Genomic DNA, 18,293 nt, shown 5'->3' with positions numbered 1-18,293 from the left:
CTCCCACCCTCCTGGGTTGGTTCTCCCGCAGATGCACTGTCTCCCTCCCCCAGAACCTTCCCTATTCCTCATCTTCTTTTCCTCGTCACCTGCCCATTCCCTTCTTGCCCCTCTTCCTGTTCCTGACCCCACCAGGCCTGGACAACGGGTCTCCCACTCTGGCTCTGGCCGGGTGGCATTGGCCAAAGCCCGGGGTCTCTGTCCCCGCAGGTCCATGAGGTAATAGCCCGGCCGGATGTTGCTGCTGCTGGTGTCCAAAGCCCCGGGCCCACCCGGCTCAGCGTGGGCCCTGGAATGTCCAGGGGGCGTCAGCAGGAACCCCGAGTCGAAGCCCGAGGCCGGGCTGTGGTCCGAGCCACTAGGGGCTGCCTGGGTAGGAGCGGAGCAGCACCTTGTGACGGGTGGCAGCCTCGGCGCGGCGGCGCAGCTGCTCGCCCAGGAACTCCTTGAGCCGGCTGGTGGTGAAGGTGAGCGTCTGGCGGCGCAGCTTCATCAGGTAGGCGTCCTGCAGCCATGGGTGGGCTAGGCAGTCCTGCAGGGAGGGCCGGCTCCTGCCAGGGGAAGCCAGGGACAGTGAGCCTGCAGGCACAGCTCCCAGAGCAGGGAGGGGGCCCCACCCTCGGGGGCCCCACCCTCCCAGAGGGCTTTGCCCCTAGTGAGTGAGCTTAGACAACTCTGGGACTCAGTTTCCCAGTCTCTGAAATGGGGACAGTGATTCTGCCTACATCATAGGGCTGTTATGGGTTTTCTGTTTTTTTTTTTTTTTTGCGGTACGCAGGCCTCTCACTGTTGTGGCCTCTCCCATTGCGGAGCACAGGCTCTGGACGCGCAGGCTCAGTGGCCATGGCTCACGGGCCCAGCCGCTCCGCGGCATGTGGGATCTTCCCGGACCGGGGCACGAACCCGTGTCCCCTGCATCGGCAGGCAGACTCTCAACCACTGAGCCACCAGGGAAGCCCCTGTTATGGGCTTTAAATGGTGGTAGTGCAGCCACTTAGGAGGAGTAGGAGTAGGAAAAGTAGTAGCAGCAGCAGCAGCAGTGTATTACTGGGGCGGGGGAGGAGGTGGGGGCTTAGGCATGGGCTGGGCCAGGGCAGCCTGAGGCCAGAGGCACGTAATGCTGGGAGGTTGGCAGGTGTGGGACCCACTCACCAGGGATGTACTGAGAGGACCTTTCGCAAGAAAAGGGTGGCGCTCTGGGACGTGTTGGGGTACAGCTGGAAGGCATCAAAGCGGCCCCCCACAATGCGAGACTCCGTTTCCTGGGGGTCTGGCTCATAGAACGGGGAGCGACCACTGAGCCTGTGGAGGAGACAGTTCAGTTGACAGATGCAGACTGAGGGTCAACTCACAGGTCCAGGGGGATGTTAGTGTGGAGGTTCTTAGGGGCATAGCGCTCGGACACAAGGCTACCCGCACCTGGGTACTCGTGTGTGTATGTGCGTGTGTGTGTGTGTGTGTGTGCGTGCACGAGTGTGCACATGCATGTGTGGCTGGGGAGGTGGGGGGGAGGCTACAGGCAGAGGGTGGGTCCTGGGGGCACTCACATGATGTAAGTGAGCACACCCACTCCCCAGATGTCCGTGGCAGAGCCGATGGGGTCTCCCTTTACCATCTCAGGAGCTGACAGGAGACAAGAGGCCAAGTTGAATGAGCTTCCTGGTGGTAAGGGACCAGGGAGAGGCAGAGGAGGCCCCTGGGGGCTTGAGGAGCAGGACAGTGCCCAGGTCACCAGACCATGGGTACATTAGAGCAGCAGGCCCTGGATGCCAGCGGGCAGAGCGGCCCCCAGGGGAGATGTGGGGCACCTGAGGAATCAGCCCAGGCACTGAATGGTGGGCGGTCCCCAGAACTGCAGAGGAGCTAAGAACCAGGGTCACAAGTTTTCCTGGATCAGCTCCGAAGGTGGGCGCCCATTCACAAAGGGTGTGGCCCACACCAAGATTAAGCACCTTTGAAATCAGCCTGGCTGGCTCTAATCCCAGCCTGCCCCTTCTAGCGACAGGACCCTGGGCAATGTACGAAACCTGTCTGGCTCTCCATCTTCTCATCTGTAAAGCGTGGCTTGCAGAATTACTCGAATGGAGATGACAAACAGAAAGTATCTAGCAGGTAGCTAAATGGTAGCTGGTTTCCCTTTTTTACGTAAATTAATCATTGATTCTCCTGTCTTTCTAGCTTTATCGAGTCCTGGCACTACCATTTATAACTGTCTGATATTGAACAAATACCTCACGGCGCCTCTGTTTCCTTATCTGTAAAATAGGGGTAATATTATGCCAATCGCCAGGGCTGTTATAAAGAGAAACTGAAAAATGTCCATGGAAAGGACTTAATTCATTGTTTGCATACAGTAAGCACTCAATAAATGGCACACAGGTGAGTGAAGTGGGGTGAGCCCTGGCTGCTGCCCCTTTGGCAGTACCCCACCTCCCCCCCGGCTGGCATGGTGCCCTCACCCATGAACTCCAGCGTGCCCGTGCGGTGGCCAAGGGGCCGCAGAGCCTGGGGGTTGTAGGGCTGGGCGCTGCCGAAGTCCACGATCTTAAGGGCGTTGTCAGGGGCCAGGAGCAGGTTGTCTGGTTTGATGTCCAGATGCAGCACGTGGCGGCCATGGAGATAGTCCAGGCCTTGTAGCAGCTGCACCACGTAGGTGGCCACGTCGTCCTCTGAATACCGGAACCTAGAGAGGTGGCGGGGGTGGGTCAGGTGATATCCCAGCTCAGCTCCCCCCATCCTCGATTCCTGCTCCCCCAGAATGCCCAGCTACCTGTCGCTGAGCCCACAGAGGAGTTCCCGGTTGCCACAGCTCTCAGCGATGAGCACGAGGTAACGTGGGGTGATGTAGGCCTCGTGCAGGGACATGAGCCGCTCGTGATGCAGCGTCCGCAGCACTTCGTACTCCTGCAGGACCCGCCGCTTGCCCTCGGCCACATAGGGCACGATCTTGGCCACGAACGTTCGCCCGGTGGCATTCTCCCGGCAGGCGCGCACTACACCAAAGCGGCCCCTGTGTGTTGGGGAGCATATCATAGGCTCAGAGGAGAGAGGGGAACACTTGCATTCTGTGGGCTAAGCAGGGAGTAGCAGCGACTGCTGGGGGCAAGAATGCTGTGGTTCCCAGGGTGGGCTCTGGAGTTCAATCCCAGGAACCTGGGTTTTAGCCCCAGCTCTGCCACTAACTGGCTCAGTACCTCAGGCAAATCCCATAACCTCTCCAACCTCAGTGTTCCCATCTGTGGAATGGAATAATGCAGTGTCTCCCTCTCAGTTGTCAATATTAAATGAGATCATATGGCCAAAGCGCTTAGCGCGGGGCCTGGCACAGAGAAAATCTGAACTTAATCATGCTAAGACCCAGATCTCGTCCCCTGTCCCGGCTCCCTGCCCCCTCCCCAGGCCCCAGCAGGCTGGTCTCCTCTCCAAATCCCTGTGCTGCCAAAGTTCCACATGCTCCCCGCCTCTGTCCTCCTTCCCTTCCCCAGCCCTGGCCCTGCTTGCCTGGCCTTCTCCTCCAGGAAGGTGTAGGGTTTCTGAGGGGGGCCCTTTCGAAGAGTGGTGCTCTCTGGCCTGGGAGCACTGGGGGGACCACCCCCAGGGGAGCTGACCACATCCTTGGCCAGGCTGAGGCTCTGCCCAGTCACCTTGGTGGGCTCAGGAGGGGGCTCGGGGGCTGGGGGCTCGGGGGCTGGTGGTGCAGACACAAAGGAGGTCACCATATACAGGGGAGTTGAGGAAGATGCTGTTTTCACCCCTTGAGAGGTGGAAGCTGTGGTCGGGGTCCCAGTGTCGGGGACGGAAGACTTGGGCTCACTCGGGGAGACCTGGGCACTGGGTGGGGTAGCTTCTACTTGCTGGGCAGCCTGCAGGCCCCTGTGCTTTCGTGGGGGGGTTTGGGGTGGTGGACCCACAGCCTTGAGTGAGGACAAGGCCTGGCTGGGGGGTGCTGGGGAAGATGAGGGGCTGAGAAGGGCTGACTGGGGGCCTGGGGGGGCAGGAGCTGGGGAGGGGCTCAGTGAAGGGGCCAGTGAGGTAGGAGAGTCAGGAGGCGGGGCCCTGGCTGGCCCTGAGGTAACAGGGGCGTCTCTGTGAGCAGCAGATTGCAGAGCTGAGGCGTCTAAGTGGAGACAGAGAATCATCACCGTGGTGCCCCAAGGGCAAAACCGGGTGTTCCAAGGAGGGGGTGGACCCTGGACTCAGGGTCCCCTGCCCTCTCTGGACATCCCCCACCCTGTCCCACTGACCTCGCATGCCCCTGACGAGGACCTTGTCAGAAGGGCTGCTGAAAGGCCCTTGCCCAGCGCGGTTGGCACAGGCCACACGGAACCTCACAGTAATGCCAACTGGTAGGTGGGTCACGTTGTAGTAACAGTCAGGGATGCCCGAGCTCACGGGATGCCAGGAAGACTCGCCTACAGGCAGCATGGGGGAGGGGCTGAGGCCACAGAAGGGGTGGCCCAAGCTCCCAGTGCCATCTGTGAGGAGCCTGGGGACCCGTGCCCGGGGAAGGCACTCATCTCCCCAGCTTCTCTGCCTTCCACCCGCCCTCCCTCCCCACCCCCACCAGCCTGCCGGTCCCTCACCATCTACCCGCTGCTCCAGCGTGTACGTGCAAGGTGCCCTGCTGTCTCCTGGCTTCCAGAGCACCAGCGCCGTGTCCTGGTAGGTCTGGGGCACCTCGGGAGGAGCTAGCTTCCCTGGGATGCCTGGCAAGAGAAAGGGAGCCACAGTGAGCCCCTGTGCCTTAGCTTAGGGCCCATCCCCCATCACAGCCCCCTTGGCCCCTGCCCCGGGCTCACGGGCCACAGCCACGGTGCAGGAGCTGGTGGTGCTGCCCAGGACGTTGGTGGCTGAGCACTCGTAGAGGCCGGCGTGCCGCCTGCCTGCCCGGGGGATGCTCAGCAGCTGCCGGCCGTCTTTGCAGGACACGATGATCACCGAGGGCTCGGACCGCAGGGACTGCTTGTCTGGGGGCAAAGGAGGAGCAGGAAGAGGCTGCTGAGCGAAGCCCCCCTCTGGGCACCCCCAGCTGCCACTTCCCACTGAACATCCCCTGGCCTTGGGGGAGAAGTGATCGCCTCACCTTTCATCCAGGAGATGTGGGGTGCAGGGCAGGCCGCCGGCAGGCAGAGCAGGGTGGCTGCCTCTCCCTCCAGCAGCACCTGGTCCTTGAGTTTGATGTGGAAGACCGGGGGGAAGTCTGGAGGGAGAGCAAAGATAGCCCTGGGTCTGCGGGGCCCCTGGCTCACTTGCTGCTGACCGACGGGAGGATGGATGCATGTGAGAGCTGGCGCTGCCTTCGGGGAGCAGACTGAAAGGCCGTCTCTTCCCAGTCAGAGGGGGAAGTAGAAGGCCTTGCCTTTGAGAATCGCCTTTGGGGCAAGCATCAGTTTCCCAGGCACTCACTGTGTGCAGAATTATCTTCTACTGACTATTGAAGATGCTTGGTAGTTGCTACCTCATATGTTTGTAAGTCACTTTGAGCAGGGCCTGGCACTAAGTAAGTGCTCTGTAAGCACTTATTAGATAAAACAAAACCAAATATTGAAAAACTACAGTGGTTAAGCTCCTGCAATACCTATTACTTCTGGGGCACCGTAGGGCAAGAGACAGGAGCTGGTGACCTGAGCTGAGACTCCCAGGAGTGAACAAATGTTCAGTCAAAACGTGCCATCTCAAAAGACCTGAAGCCAAGGCAAACCCGGGGCAGACCCCGAACGTGTGTCCGTCTCCCCCATCCCTCACGCCCCCTGGGGTCTGGGGAGCCCGTCCCAGACCTTCTACGCACCCCCTCAGGTCAGCTAAGTGGTGAGAGCTTTTGAAGGGGAAAGAGACAATATCTGCATGGCCTTGGACCCTGTCTGTAAATTGAGGAAAATAATAACACCCAGCGCAGAGGGTTGTTATGAGAATTCAAAGAGGCACGTAAAGCGCTTAGCAGATGTCTAACATATAATAAATGCTCGAAGGTGTTAGCTCCTATTGTTGTTGTTGATTATTATCTCGTTAATATGCCCAGTAGAGAAGCCAGGCACAGACCCCCGTGGGAAGAGGCTGTTTCAGCAAAGCTGGCTTCACAGCTGGCTGGTGAATGGGCCCACGGCAGGGCTGCGATGGCCAATGTCTTTGCTGGCCTGTGGCTTCTTAGTGCCATGAGGATTTGCACTCCTGCTCCCTGGGAATGTCTTTTTAGAAAAATCCCATTCTGGTCCAGGGATGGCGGGGTGGGGTGGGGGTGGGGGTGGATTTCTTTCACGTGGGCAGAAAGAGCTGCGAGGTAGATACCCCTGGGAGCCCCAGCTGCTGCCTGTCTGCGGAATCAGGAGGGAGTAGGGTACGGCTGAACTGGGCTGAAGAGGATCTGCAGAAGTGGGTGATCAGGACAGCAGCGTACCCCCTCTCCCACTGTACCCCAGTGTTCCCCAAGGAGGGGTCCCACACCGAGGCTCCAATAACATAAAGTGAATACAGTTTCGTCAATGGGCTGCCTTCAGACCAAGTGAGGGTACTGGGTAGGGGGGAGAGAGAGGAAGCCGAGGAGGAGAGGTGAAAGGTGACCCTGGCCCAGCTCTGCCAGTCCCACCCCCATCTCCCCAGGGGCCAGCCCTAGTTGGTAAAGCGGACATGGGGCCTTCTTCCTGCGGGGAGGGGGGAGAGGATGAAGTAATGGGACACGGCCTCGCCTCGGCAAGAAATCAGCAGCACAAGCAAAACGGAGGTGGGAGGGAGGCCCCAGGTGGGAAGGGATCAGCTGTCCCCAGGCCGCAGTGCTGGCTTCCCTCTCTCTCCCCGCTCCTTCTCCACCACTGCCCCCACCAGCTGGCCTCCCTCCCTCCTGCTCCCTCACTAGAGCCCCACCGTCTACTGCCTCGAGTGAGATGTCCCGGCTCCCCTGACCAAGGCGAGACACGGTTACGTGTCCAGTAGCAAGCCTGGCTGAGGCGCGTCTGGGACAGCTCTGAGGAGTTTTATCAGAAACTGGAGGACAGATGGTGACTGATAAAGGTTATGCTCGCAGCCTGGTTTGGTGGGCCTGCTGCTTTCTGCAGGCTGGTCTGGAAACCCTGGCCTCCTGAACCTTTGCTTGTTGTCCTTGAGTAACACCCCCCTTTCAGGTAGAGGACTGAGGTGACCCAGGTGGAGAATACCTCCCTCCCTGCAGCCCCAGGACAAGTGGCAAGAGGAACGGACCAGGGCATATCTCAGGTGTCCCTCCCCCCAGCAAAGAGCCCTGGAGGCTGCTTATCTGTGCAGAAGTGCCTTCTGTAGGGGCAGAGGGGACAGGGAGGGGCGATCGGGTGTTTGGGGCTATAGAGAAATGGAAGCTTGGAGGCACAGTCCAGACTGCGGGCCTCTAGGCTGGGAGAGAAAGGGTGTCTTTGGGAGCATGTTCGCGCATACACACATCTGCAGGGGGGCTGAGAGGCAGGGAGCCCTATCCCAAGCTCTGTCAGTACCACACCCCAGTGACAGAGACCTTCTGGGGAGGAGGCTGGCCGAAGAAAGGCATTAGCACGATGTCGCGAAGCGACTTGTGGGCTCTGACTGCAGAGGGTCATACAGTCCAGCCCTACCAGCTCTGTGACTTGGACAAGCTACTTAGCATGGCTAAGCCTCTGTTCCCTCACCTGTAAGACAGGGCGATGACAAGAATAGTTCCTAAGCAATGTGGGAGGGTTGAGTGAGGCAATGCTTGTAACGTGCTTAATAGGACGCTTGGCATTGCTAATTAACAGCAGCTGCTGCTATTACTGTTGTTGTTGTCGTTTCCTGACTCCAGGCTCCCTCCACCGCTGCCAGGGCTCCCCCAACGTGGGCCATCTCCCCACCTTCCCGGCGGCTCAAAGGGGACTACTCACCGAGCAGGCCTCTATTACCTGACTCGCTGCGCACATACTGGTGACCCAAATTCTCCTGGACGCTGCCAGAGAGGTTTGGCTGTGACAACCCCTTGTCCCTGCGCAGCCGAGAGAGGCCCCAGCGCAGGCGTCTTCGGCTTTCTGCAGGAGCTGCTAAGAACCAGGCCCATGAGCACCTGCCCAGCCGGTACGAGAGGACAGAGAACTTCTGGCCCCGACCCTAGCCTGTTCCCACACCAGCCTCTGCCCCTCGGCCTTGCGTCAGCCCAGCCCTGCCAGTTCCGCCCTCAGGGCCTCCAGAAACGCCTGAGCCTCTTTGCGGTGGGTGTCCCCGGCCCTCTCCCTCTCCCAGAACGTCCCTCCAGCGCGCCTGTCATCCCAGCCCCACACCCGCACTCCAAACACACTCGTTCACACATTCGCCCTCCACTCTCCCGCTGGGCGCCTCCTCACCTGAGGAGCCCGACGTGGCGCTGGCCTCGGAGCCCAGGGACTCCGCGGAAGGCGTGGTGGCGCCGGCCTGGGCGGCCAGCTGGTTGTGCGCGAGGCCCAGGCGCCGCAGACTCTCGCCCTCGGACGTGGCCCTGCGCAGCCGGCTGAACAGCGGCGTGCTACGGACCGACGAGCCCCCGGAGTCCTCGCTGCTGCCGCTGCGCTGCAAGCGGCTCGACAGCCGCTCCAGCGTGGAGCTGAGCCTCCTGCGCACCGCCGGTACCGGGGAGCCCCGTGCCGAGCTGCCGCCCTCTGAGCTCTCCCCATCCCCACCGCGGGCCTCCCAGGCCGGGTGGCGCTGCGCGGGTGGGGTCCGCCGCAGGCGCTGGGACAGCGACAGCGAGAGGCGGCGGACGAGGCCCGGCTCCCCGACCGCCCTGAGGTCCTGCACGGAGCGGGAGCGCTCAGGCCGTCGCACCAGCTCCAGCGGCGTTCCCGCTGGGCTGGGCCGGTACATGCCGTCCTCCTCCTCCGCGCCGCGGAAGAGGCCGCGCTCCTCGGAGCGCGAGCGGCTCAGCAGCCGCAGCCCCCGCGACAGGGGCGACTCACGGCTGCGCTTGAACTTGGCTTCGAACACGGCCTCCGACTCCAGGTTCTCGATGCTGCTGCTGAGACTGCTCCCTGGCCTGCGAGGCACCGTAGGGACCCGGGCTTTCTCGGCTGGCCCTGGCGGAGACCCGGCTGAAGGCAGGCGCTTCTCGGAGGCTCCCGGAGGTGGGGAGGCCACCCTGGCGAACACAGCCGGGTGGGGCTTGGGCTGCGACGGCGATGCGACAGGGCCCTGCGGGGGGCCTTGCGCGTGGCCTGACAGCTGGAGCGACTGAATGATCTGGGCATAGGGTGTGAGGGGGGGCGCTAGGGTTTGCGGAGCTAGGGAGGGCTGTGTAGGCTTGGGGGCTGGTTCTCGCGTGGACTCTGGGGCCTTCTCTTGGGCAGGCTGGGGTGCCGAGGGCTGTGCAGCATCACTGGGTGTGGCGACAGGAGGTTCTGAAGCCTTAGGGGCACTGGGCCGCACCGGGCTAGGTAGCTGGGCCTCGCTGAGGGCGGACAAGGAGGGAGACTCCTGCAGCCTGCGGGCCCCCAGCCGGGCCACGGGGATCTCGAGGGGCGCTCCAGCTCGGCGGTGCCGGCCCCCGGGCTCCGCCTCAGCCTGTGAGAAGCTGCTGCTCTTCTGCAGGCCCCGGGTCTCGGGCGGGTGCTGGTGGTGGGGCGCTGCCTCGCTGGAGGCCGCCCGAGCCAGCCGGGGGTCCCGGGCACGGCCCCCCAGGCTCTCCAGCAGGGGGCCCCTTAGGCCGCTGACCTTGCCATCCTCAGGGCCGCCCCGCAGCAGCCGCTGGCGCAGGGCCTGCAGCCTCTGGGCATACTCGCCCTCCCCCAGGCCTCCTCGGGTCAGGCGGGTGGCCCCCGGGCTGGGGCTTCGGCGCTGCGGCAGCTCTACAGACGCTGCCTTGTGCAGGCCCCGGCCCGGCTCCCTCGGCCCGGCCCGGGGCAGGGCGCTCTCAGCCGAGCTGCCCCTCCGGAGCTCTCCCCGCCGGGGGCTGGGCTCCTGGCCTGGGGAGGGGAGGACCTGAGGGCTGGGGGCCTCCTGGTCCTGAGAAGGGGCCTTTCCTTGCTCCTGCCAGTCCATGGGGGTGGCGGCCCCAGCCTCTGGGGCGCCCAGGGCCTCATCCTCAGTGGGAATGTCAGTGAGGGACACCCGGGAGCCCGAGAACTCAGGCTGCAGTGGCCGGGGCACTGAGGGCAGCTCCTCCAGCTCTTCCTCTTCAGAATCGGAGGAGGACGACAGCCCTCCACTAGGGGGTGGTCTTCTGGGTACGGCCACCCACACCCGCTCCGGGGGTGCCCGCAGCAGCTCAGGGATGGGGCGCAGCACCAGGTGGCACTTGTAGCTGATCTGGGAGCGCTGGAGACAGGGTACTAGAGTCAGATCTGAGGGACCCATGGGGCCAAACTGACCCACTCAGGCCCACCTCATCCCCGGGGGAGAAGGCCTACGGCAGGCAGAAGTGGGAGCTGAGAGAATTAAAAGGTGGATGAAGACAGATGAGCAGAAGTGAGGGCACCTGATAGAAAAAGCAGGGTTAGAGAGAGGAGGCTGTAGAGTGAGAAGGTGAAGCCACAGAGCAGGGCCCAGGCAAACTCACCTGCCATCTCCGCCGGGAGAGGAATAGCTTTAAGTGATCCGTGCTCACCTCTGCGCCCCTTGCCTGTGCCTGTAAACCAAGAAAGGGCCTGAGGGAAAGTCCTCTGTCAACCCTAAGCTTCCAGGTTTGGCAATGGAGAGACAACGTCCACAGGAGGGGACAGCAGACAGAGCAGCGTCGAGTCTGGGCCCCTGGGGCTCCCGGAGCTCCCTTTCCCAGGGGATCTGTCACAATAACTCCCACAGTCAAGGTTCCCACATGTGGACGAATTGCCTGAACCTAAGCGGTGAGGCAGGAAATCGGTGGCTCCCAGGCTTCAGAGCCTACGCCAGGGCTCAAGGCCCTGTCCTGGTACACTGGCTGCCCTGAGAGGCCCGTGCTCAGGCCCCCAGCTTGAACCCTGCTCCCTGGCTCACCATCTGTCTCCATGTAGAGACAGTGCCCCAGACATCTATCTGGAGCCTTGGGGGGCCAGACCTCAGATGCTTCCCTCAGCCACCTTTTCAGAGCTCATTTCCGATCTGAGAGACCAGGCTTGTACTCCAAGGACAGATACCAGAATGACCTCAGCCTTCTGTTGACCCAGTACAATGCTCCCTGGACGGTTTGCTCAGTCGCTCTTTCTCGCTCATTTGCTGAACCCCTCCCTCTGCCTGGCGCTGTGCCCTGCAGTGCTGGAATTTGAAGATGAGTGAGAACTCTGCCATAGGGAGTTCAAAACCAAGAGGACGGGCTTCCCTGGTGGCGCAGTGGTTGAGAGTCCGCCTGCCGATGCAGGAGACACGGCTTCGTGCCCCGGTCTGGGAGGATCCCACATGCCGCAGAGCGGCTGGGCCCATGAGCCATGGCCGCCGAGCCTGCGCGTCCAGAGCCTGTGCTCCGCAACGGGAGAGGCCACAACAGTGGGAGGCCTGCGTACCACAAAAAAAAAAAAAAAAAAGCCAAGAGGACAAGACAGCCAGGCCACCCACGAGCCACAGGAGTGAGGACTGGGGCTGCTCTCGAGAGCCAGGGAGAACACTGATGTGCATCCTAGGATGAGGGGTGGGGGTCCAGACCTGTGCCTTGGAGTCCATGATACCCCAAGCTGAGCCTCAGTTTCCTTATCAGCAAAAGGGGAGTGATAATACCTTCCTTTGTAGAGCTATTGTCAGGCTAACAGATCATACGTAAATAAAATGTATATCATGGTTACTGTACACACTAGGGACTCAATAAAATGGAGCTGTTAATAATGTTCTCACTCCTTCCACCTCTTCTATCACCATTTTGCAAGACAAGACTCACTTTAAACCAAGGATGTTCTAGGGTCTCCTCTGCGGTAGGCCTCCTGCAAAGGAAAGAGAATTAAGAAGGGATTTATCATTCATTCATTCATTCATTCAATAAATGTTTGGGAAAGCGGGGCCCCTAAGGAGTTGGGGGATTGACTGTCTATGGGCGGAGGCTTGGGCAGGAGTAGGGGCAGCGTGAGGGGACTCTGCATGGGGGAGGCTCCTCGGGCCTCGTACTCACAGCCGGTCCTGCACCAGCACTTTGATGAGGAAGCCCCGGGCCTCCCTGCTCAGGCTCAGGAACGTGGTCTCCTCGAAGGCCACGTTGTAGTTTCGGATGTTCATCAATGTTGTCCGATCGTTCTCCCCGACAAACGGAGAGATTCCCGTCAGGCTGCAGGGGTGGAGATGGCTGGAGTGAGAGGTGGGCCCCGGGGCTGAGATGAGACAAAGTGGGGTGCCAATGGGAGCACAGGGCCGGGGACAGGTGGAGGCTGGGTGAATCTGGGCAGAATCTTGCAGAGTTTTGCCTGTCCTGCCCCTACTCGATCCCCTGAATGGGCAAGGAGGCAGTACTGCCTTGAGACCTGGGCCACCAGGTCCTTACCCCAGGCCCGTGCTCTAGAGGACCTGTTCCAGCCCTCCTCCAGCCGCGGCCTGTCCCTGAGGTGAGGAGCCTGTGCCAAGGGGATATGCCCCCGGAGCCTGGGCCTTCCCTTCGTAGCCCATGTTCTGGACTAGTTCCCTGCCTAAATAGCACTGAGCCGGCACTGGCCTCCCAAGCACGCCACGTGTGCCCACCCCTTATGGAGGGGTGTGGTGGCGGACAGAGCTTGGACACTCAGTCTGGGTATCCACATTCACGCATGTGAGGCCCCTCCCAGTGCAGGAAGGAACCAGGGTGCGGAAGAGAAGAGGCAGGCTGCAGGCCCCCAACTTCTCTCTTGCCCCAGGCTCTGCAAACGTTAGGGGTGGGCCTGCTACGAGACTGTTAGGAGACGGGGTCCTGAGTGCAGAGGGGTCCTTACCAGAGGAAGGCGACGACACCCACGGGCCTGAGGGGAAAGGAGAGTGGATGGGTAAGAGGACAGCCCAGCTCCCAACGGAAGTGAGCAGTCCTCTTGCTACCACTGATCTACTGAGGAAAGGTCCTCCCTGTGAACACTGCCGTGGACAAATGGGCACAGGGCTGCCTCCTTGGGGGAGGACCCTGAACCCAGAGATCCCGACATGCCTGGAGGACTTAAGGGTCATGGCAGGGCCGGCCTAGGAAGCCCAGAGACCGTGCCTGCCTCACTGGGGGAGACAAGGTGGCTGTAGGTGTGGAGGCCCAGCACCCAGGACTGTGAGGGCTGAGGCCCTGAGTGACTGGGTCAGCCCTGATGGATGAGGGGGAGGTAGTGACGTGGGCAGGAGACCCCCATGAGCAATGCCACCAGCCAACTGTCACAGTAGGCATCCGGGCTTAGTAAAGCTCCTCTGTGCCACTGAGCGAGCCCTCAGCATGGCACTGAGGGAAGCTGCCCTGGCCCGTCCCAGCAGCCCAGTGTGCCAACGTTACCAGATGTCAGTGACCCCAGAGACAGGGGTCTGGTTGACAACCTCGGGTGCCACGAACTCGGGTGTACCATACTGGCAGTACTGGGGCTCTCCCGGAGTCAGCTTCTGAGCGTTCCCAAAGTCACAGATCCTCACCTGCTCTTCACCCTCCACACCATCCCATACCAGCAGGTTCTCAGGCTGCAGGACACAAGGCAAGACATGGGAGCTGAGTGCAGCGGGGAGGACACCCCAGTGCCTGGCTCCCACAGGTGCTGCCTGCTCCCCACCCCACACCTGCATCTCACCTTGACATCCAGGTGCAGCACATGGTTCTTGTGCAAGTAGCATATTCCCTCTAGCACCTGCCGCATGTAGGCCCGGATCTGTGGAAACAGGAGGCCCAGAGTCCGAGGGGGGGTGTATTATGTTTGATCACCACCAGGCTTGTAGCAAGAAGCCAGGCCATGCTTGGGAAGTGGCCTTCAGGTGGCTGGTGGAGGGGGCTGGTGGAGGTTTAGGGTTACTGAGATTCAGGGCTTCCATATACAGCTGCAGAAGTTGGGCACAGCACCATTATAGGAGGGCTCCATTTGCATGATAATAAAAAGAATTGTGCAGTGCACAACTTGTACTGCCCTACATGGCAGGACAGCATTGAGACTGAACAGAGTCTACATGGGGCTCCTTCTGGGGTAAGGCTTGAGGAGCCTTTATGTGAGGAATACTGGGAAACAACAGAGTTGGGGGCCAGGGTGGGTGCCGAAGTTTTCAGAAGACAATTTAAGTCCCAGCGTGGGGGTCTGCTCTGATGGGGGAAGGGGGCTTTGCTGCCTACCTAACAGTGCTCTCCACACCACCCCTGGCCTATTCGTGGGCACAGATGGCATGCCCAGGACGCACCCCTCGGGTTTCAGAGCTCAGGTGGGTGAACACTGGTGCCCAACCTGGCCCCTACCACCCACTGCCCTCACCTCAGACTCACACACGGTGGGTTTCCGGGCCATTCGCTCCAGCAGCTCCTCTGTGCAGCTATGTCCTGGATCAAGGAGAACAGTGACCAGTGCCAACTGCTGGGCCTGCCTTAGGCAGTGCCCTCCACCCCCAGAGCTCAAGTTGGGTCCCAGCTCAGCACAGGGTCCTCCTTCCCCGAAAAGCACATCTGCTACCAGTGAGCAACCGCACCTTCCCTCTTCCCCCTGTCATCTGGGTGCTTAGATGGGACAACCCTGCTTGAACTCTCACTTGCTGTGGGATCTCAGGCAAGTCACGTAACCTTTCTGAGCCTAGGTTCCCTCCGGTGTCAAACAGGGACAAGACTCCTCTCACCCACCTTGTGAAGTATCTATAAGGATCAAGTTAGAGCAGCATTTTGTTGACTGTGGATGGAACTCCTTGACTCTATTTGAGATTGACCCAGAAGGCCCACGACACATAATAATTTGTCATTTTACTGAGGTTTGGGTTCGAACAGTACAGACTGGGAGGCCAGCATGTGGGACACGGTCACCCTGCAGGTGGCAGTGACAAGCCAACCATCCAGCATCCTTACCCCAGTGTGACTTCGTTTAACCATAGCTCTTATGAAAGGATAAAATCCATTCTTTATGAGAAGAGCCTCTCAAATAAAGCCAAGTATTAATGGGGTCACTGCAAATGTTCAGATATACTGTACGGCATTTCATGATAAAAATCACTCGCCTTTTGCCACCTGTGTGACCTCGGGTGAGTTACTTAACTTCTCTATACCTTAGTTTCATCATCTATAAAGTGAGGATAATAAAATTCCAAGAGATAAGCATACGCGATGATTAAATAGATTAATATCTGTAAAACTCCTAGAACACTGCCAGGCACACATCAAGCGCTATGTAAATTTAAGCTAAAAAACGTTGTTTTTCACACAAGTCTCCAGACTCCACTCTGTGAAGTATTTATAAGATGTCTTCAGAACTCCCAGCTGTCAATGGGACCATTTTGTAAAGTGTGAAACGTGTTGCTAATTGGCTGTTACAAGGACCAGTCATTCAGGCCATGTTTCCCCCACCCACCCAGCCTGTCCCAGGATACAGCTCGGTGACAATGACCAGTCCCCGGCGCCTCTCGAAGGCCTCATGGAAGTAGAGGATGCAGTCATGCTGGAGCCGGGCCAGCAGCCGGGCCTCTCGCCACGCTGATGCCTTTGGCTTGGCCTGACTGGGGATGAACTTGGCTGCAAACTCCAGGCCGGAGCTTCGCTCCACTACACGCCGCAGGTAGGAGAAGGCACCCCTGGGTGAGGACATGGGGAGAGGACAGGGCTCAGGCAGTTGCTGAGCCTCAGGCCCAGCCTCCCTTGGGCCCCGGACACCACACCCCCTCCTAGCCCCACACCTGCCGATCTCCTGGTGGATGTCATAGAAGTCGCTGAGTCTCCTTCCTCGCCGCTCCTCGTCTTCCCTGACCCCCTCCACCTCCATAGCTGTCTGAGCTGAGGAGAGATGCCTGGTGTTAGGTGGAGAGGGCAAGAAGGAACGAGGGCAGAGACTGGGACAGGGAGGGCAGGTGGAAGACACGGAAGAGAAGCGAGAATGCTGGCGCCCGAGGCAGCGCTGCTGGGGCTGGAGCAGGTGGTGGTCTGGTGTGAAGGGCCGGGTGAGTGATTCCTGGTGGGAGGGCGCTCACATGGGATTCCTGGGTGAGCCCTTGGCCTTACTCCTCTTGAACTCCAGCCCACCTGAGTGCACAGCCAACTCTGCTTTGCAGGAGACTTCGCCAGCCAGGTTGCGGGCCGTGCAGGTGTAGACGCCTCCGTCCTGGGACCCCGCGCTGAGCACCACCAGGGAGCACTCATTCTCCTCGTACACGAAGCTCACGTGGTTGCTCTCGGTCAGCAGCGCCTCGTCCTGCAGAGGTGGCCGTCACCTCCAGTCCAGGCCTGGCTTCCCCTCCACCTGGGACCCGGCTTTACCTCCACGCCAGAGACCCAGTCTCATCCCTACCTTAGGGCCCACCATTATCTCCGCCTTAGGGGCCTTGCTCAGACCCAGGATCAGCTCCACCCTTATTTCCCAGCTTCACCAGCACCTCTGGGTCCCACTTCCTCCTCCTTATCACACCTCTGGCAACTGCTCTGTTCTCTGTCCAGGCTCCCCTGACCCCTCCCACGCCCCCAGGAAATCACTCCGCCCTTCCCCCTAGGCTCCTGGCCAGCCCCAGCTGGGACTCCATGGACGCCTTCGTCAGCCTCTGACCTTGTACCACATGATGTCCGGCAGTGGTTTCCCCTCAACCACCACGGCGAAGCGAGCGGTTTCTCCAGCTCCCACTTCAACGTCCTCCATGATGGACTCAAACCGAGGGGCCTCTGAAACACACAGGGGTGAGGGTGGGGGAGGGAGGGGAGAGAATATGGGGGTCACGGGGCCTGCCTCTCTAAGCCCTCCCTCAGCAACTGGCTCAGGCGGAACACCAGACCCCCCCTGCCCCCCCCCAGGGCCCCAGCAGCCCACCCTGGGGCTCTCAAACTCCACCCCCAGCAACATGAGTTCCTGGCCTGGGCCAAACGCTGTCCCTGCAAATCCACACGTGACGTTCTCCAGATCCCAGAAAACCCAAGCCGGGGGCGCAGGCTTGCTTTGTTTGGCTCAGTATTCATTTGCCAGCTTTGAAATTAGGAGATTTTCACACACAAAAGAAATCTGGACTTCCTGCCTCTCTCGGAAAATCAGGACTGGCTGTCCTGAGCTGCTTCCCTCACTGCATTAATGGGCTGGCGAGGAGTGGCCGACACTGCCCCCTGTGGGTGGTGGCCCTTCAGCACAGTCCTACCGTGGGCTTCTCGAACTCTAACCGTCCTGGGCCCTGCAGGCGGCTGTCTATGACCCTGAATCAAGTTCATGGAGGGCATTGCCTCTATCTTGAAGTTTTCTCTCTGAATCTTATTTAAATATTTAAGGGGCCTTCAACCATCTGGGAGATGGCAAGATGAATCCACGGGAACCGATTCTCAGTTTAGTTCTCCCACATGTGACTGACTTTATTCTCTGCACATATCATGCGGTTGTGTTATTTCCTGGTAAAGCAGCTTCTAATTCTCACGATGGAATTAAATACATATTCCAATGTGCTTGTGCTTTTCGAAGAAGCCTATGACTTCCTGGTGCCCTCCCCCTCCTCTGAGAACGTTTGAGGATCTGGGCTTTAAAGGGAGTGGGAGAGAGAGGCCCTGAGGGAAAAGCAGGGGTGCTGGGCAAGGAGCACTACCCGGCCACAGGCACACAGCTCAGCCTTTATACAGGTAAAGGGGGAGGTCATCCTGGGGAAGATGCATCAGCGGAGCAGGTGTGGGGGGGGGGGGGGGGAGAGGCCATTCCACCCACCTGGGGGGTAGGGGGTGGGGCACAGCAGGAGGGGGTGTGATTCCAAGCCCCAGGCCTGCTCTAGCCCTGGCCAGCTGGGACTCGGTCTCCCTCAGTCACTGTCCCAGCCAGGCTGGCTGCAGGGCTCTCAGTGTCCAGAGCCTCCCCAAACCCCAAGGCTCCTCCTATATCTGGGAAGAAAGATGAGTCCTGCAGATGGTACTGTCAAGGAGCAAAGCAGTTGGGAATTCCCTCGTGGTCCAGTGGTTAGCCCCGGGCTTCCACTGCATGGCGGGGCGGGGCGGGGCGGGGCGCCCAGGTTCAATCTCTGGTTGGGGAACTAAGATCCCTCAAGCCACGTAGTGCGGCCAACAAAACAACACACACACACACACACACACACACACACACACACACACACACACAACCAAGGAGCAAAGTGGCGGTTGAGTAGGAAGTGCCGGGATGAGGTGGGGGGAAGCTGGGCAAAGGGGGAAGACACATAAAAGGGAAACCAGTACCCCATCTACCGCGGGGCCAGTAGCGTCCCCGTATCTCCTCCTCACACACCCTACTGCCACCTCTCTCCTACTTTAAGGCTGCCTGCTCTGCCCTCTAGGAATCTGGTCCCTGGTCTGCTGGGAG

The 18,293-nt window shown here is 60.1% G+C and overlaps 1 protein-coding gene across 5 annotated transcripts in view; it reads right to left on the bottom strand.

The window, feature by feature from the left end:
- Positions 1 to 358: 358 nt before the first annotated feature.
- Positions 359 to 18,293, bottom strand: part of SPEG (striated muscle enriched protein kinase) — a gene marked incomplete at both ends in the record, with an annotated part of 55,545 nt that continues 37,610 nt past the window's right edge. For 4 of the 5 annotated variants that reach the window (XM_082841239.1, XM_082841240.1, XM_082841241.1 and 1 more), the window contains 23 exons: positions 359 to 551; positions 1,153 to 1,302; positions 1,548 to 1,623; positions 2,460 to 2,683; positions 2,771 to 3,010; positions 3,502 to 4,117; positions 4,245 to 4,412; positions 4,584 to 4,706; positions 4,800 to 4,967; positions 5,084 to 5,200; positions 7,878 to 8,009; positions 8,313 to 10,254; positions 10,496 to 10,564; positions 11,783 to 11,825; positions 12,011 to 12,163; positions 12,798 to 12,824; positions 13,331 to 13,509; positions 13,617 to 13,694; positions 14,283 to 14,340; positions 15,379 to 15,579; positions 15,682 to 15,778; positions 16,025 to 16,193; positions 16,542 to 16,654. In XM_082841239.1, coding sequence (XP_082697365.1) covers positions 359 to 551; positions 1,153 to 1,302; positions 1,548 to 1,623; positions 2,460 to 2,683; positions 2,771 to 3,010; positions 3,502 to 4,117; positions 4,245 to 4,412; positions 4,584 to 4,706; positions 4,800 to 4,967; positions 5,084 to 5,200; positions 7,878 to 8,009; positions 8,313 to 10,254; positions 10,496 to 10,564; positions 11,783 to 11,825; positions 12,011 to 12,163; positions 12,798 to 12,824; positions 13,331 to 13,509; positions 13,617 to 13,694; positions 14,283 to 14,340; positions 15,379 to 15,579; positions 15,682 to 15,778; positions 16,025 to 16,193; positions 16,542 to 16,654 — 5,336 coding nt within the window. Of the gene's footprint in view, positions 552 to 1,152; positions 1,303 to 1,547; positions 1,624 to 2,459; positions 2,684 to 2,770; positions 3,011 to 3,501; positions 4,118 to 4,244; positions 4,413 to 4,583; positions 4,707 to 4,799; positions 4,968 to 5,083; positions 5,201 to 7,877; positions 8,013 to 8,312; positions 10,255 to 10,495; positions 10,565 to 11,782; positions 11,826 to 12,010; positions 12,164 to 12,797; positions 12,825 to 13,330; positions 13,510 to 13,616; positions 13,695 to 14,282; positions 14,341 to 15,378; positions 15,580 to 15,681; positions 15,779 to 16,024; positions 16,194 to 16,541; positions 16,655 to 18,293 lie in introns of all 5 variants that reach the window. The other variant, XM_082841242.1, reaches the window with a different exon arrangement.

This window comes from Leucopleurus acutus, assembly GCF_964270905.1.
Source record: "Leucopleurus acutus genome assembly, chromosome: 6".
Classification (NCBI taxonomy): domain Eukaryota; kingdom Metazoa; phylum Chordata; class Mammalia; order Artiodactyla; family Delphinidae; genus Leucopleurus; species Leucopleurus acutus.
The sequence above is the reverse complement of the archived record's forward strand: the minus strand, read 5'-3'. Positions and strand labels throughout refer to the sequence as shown.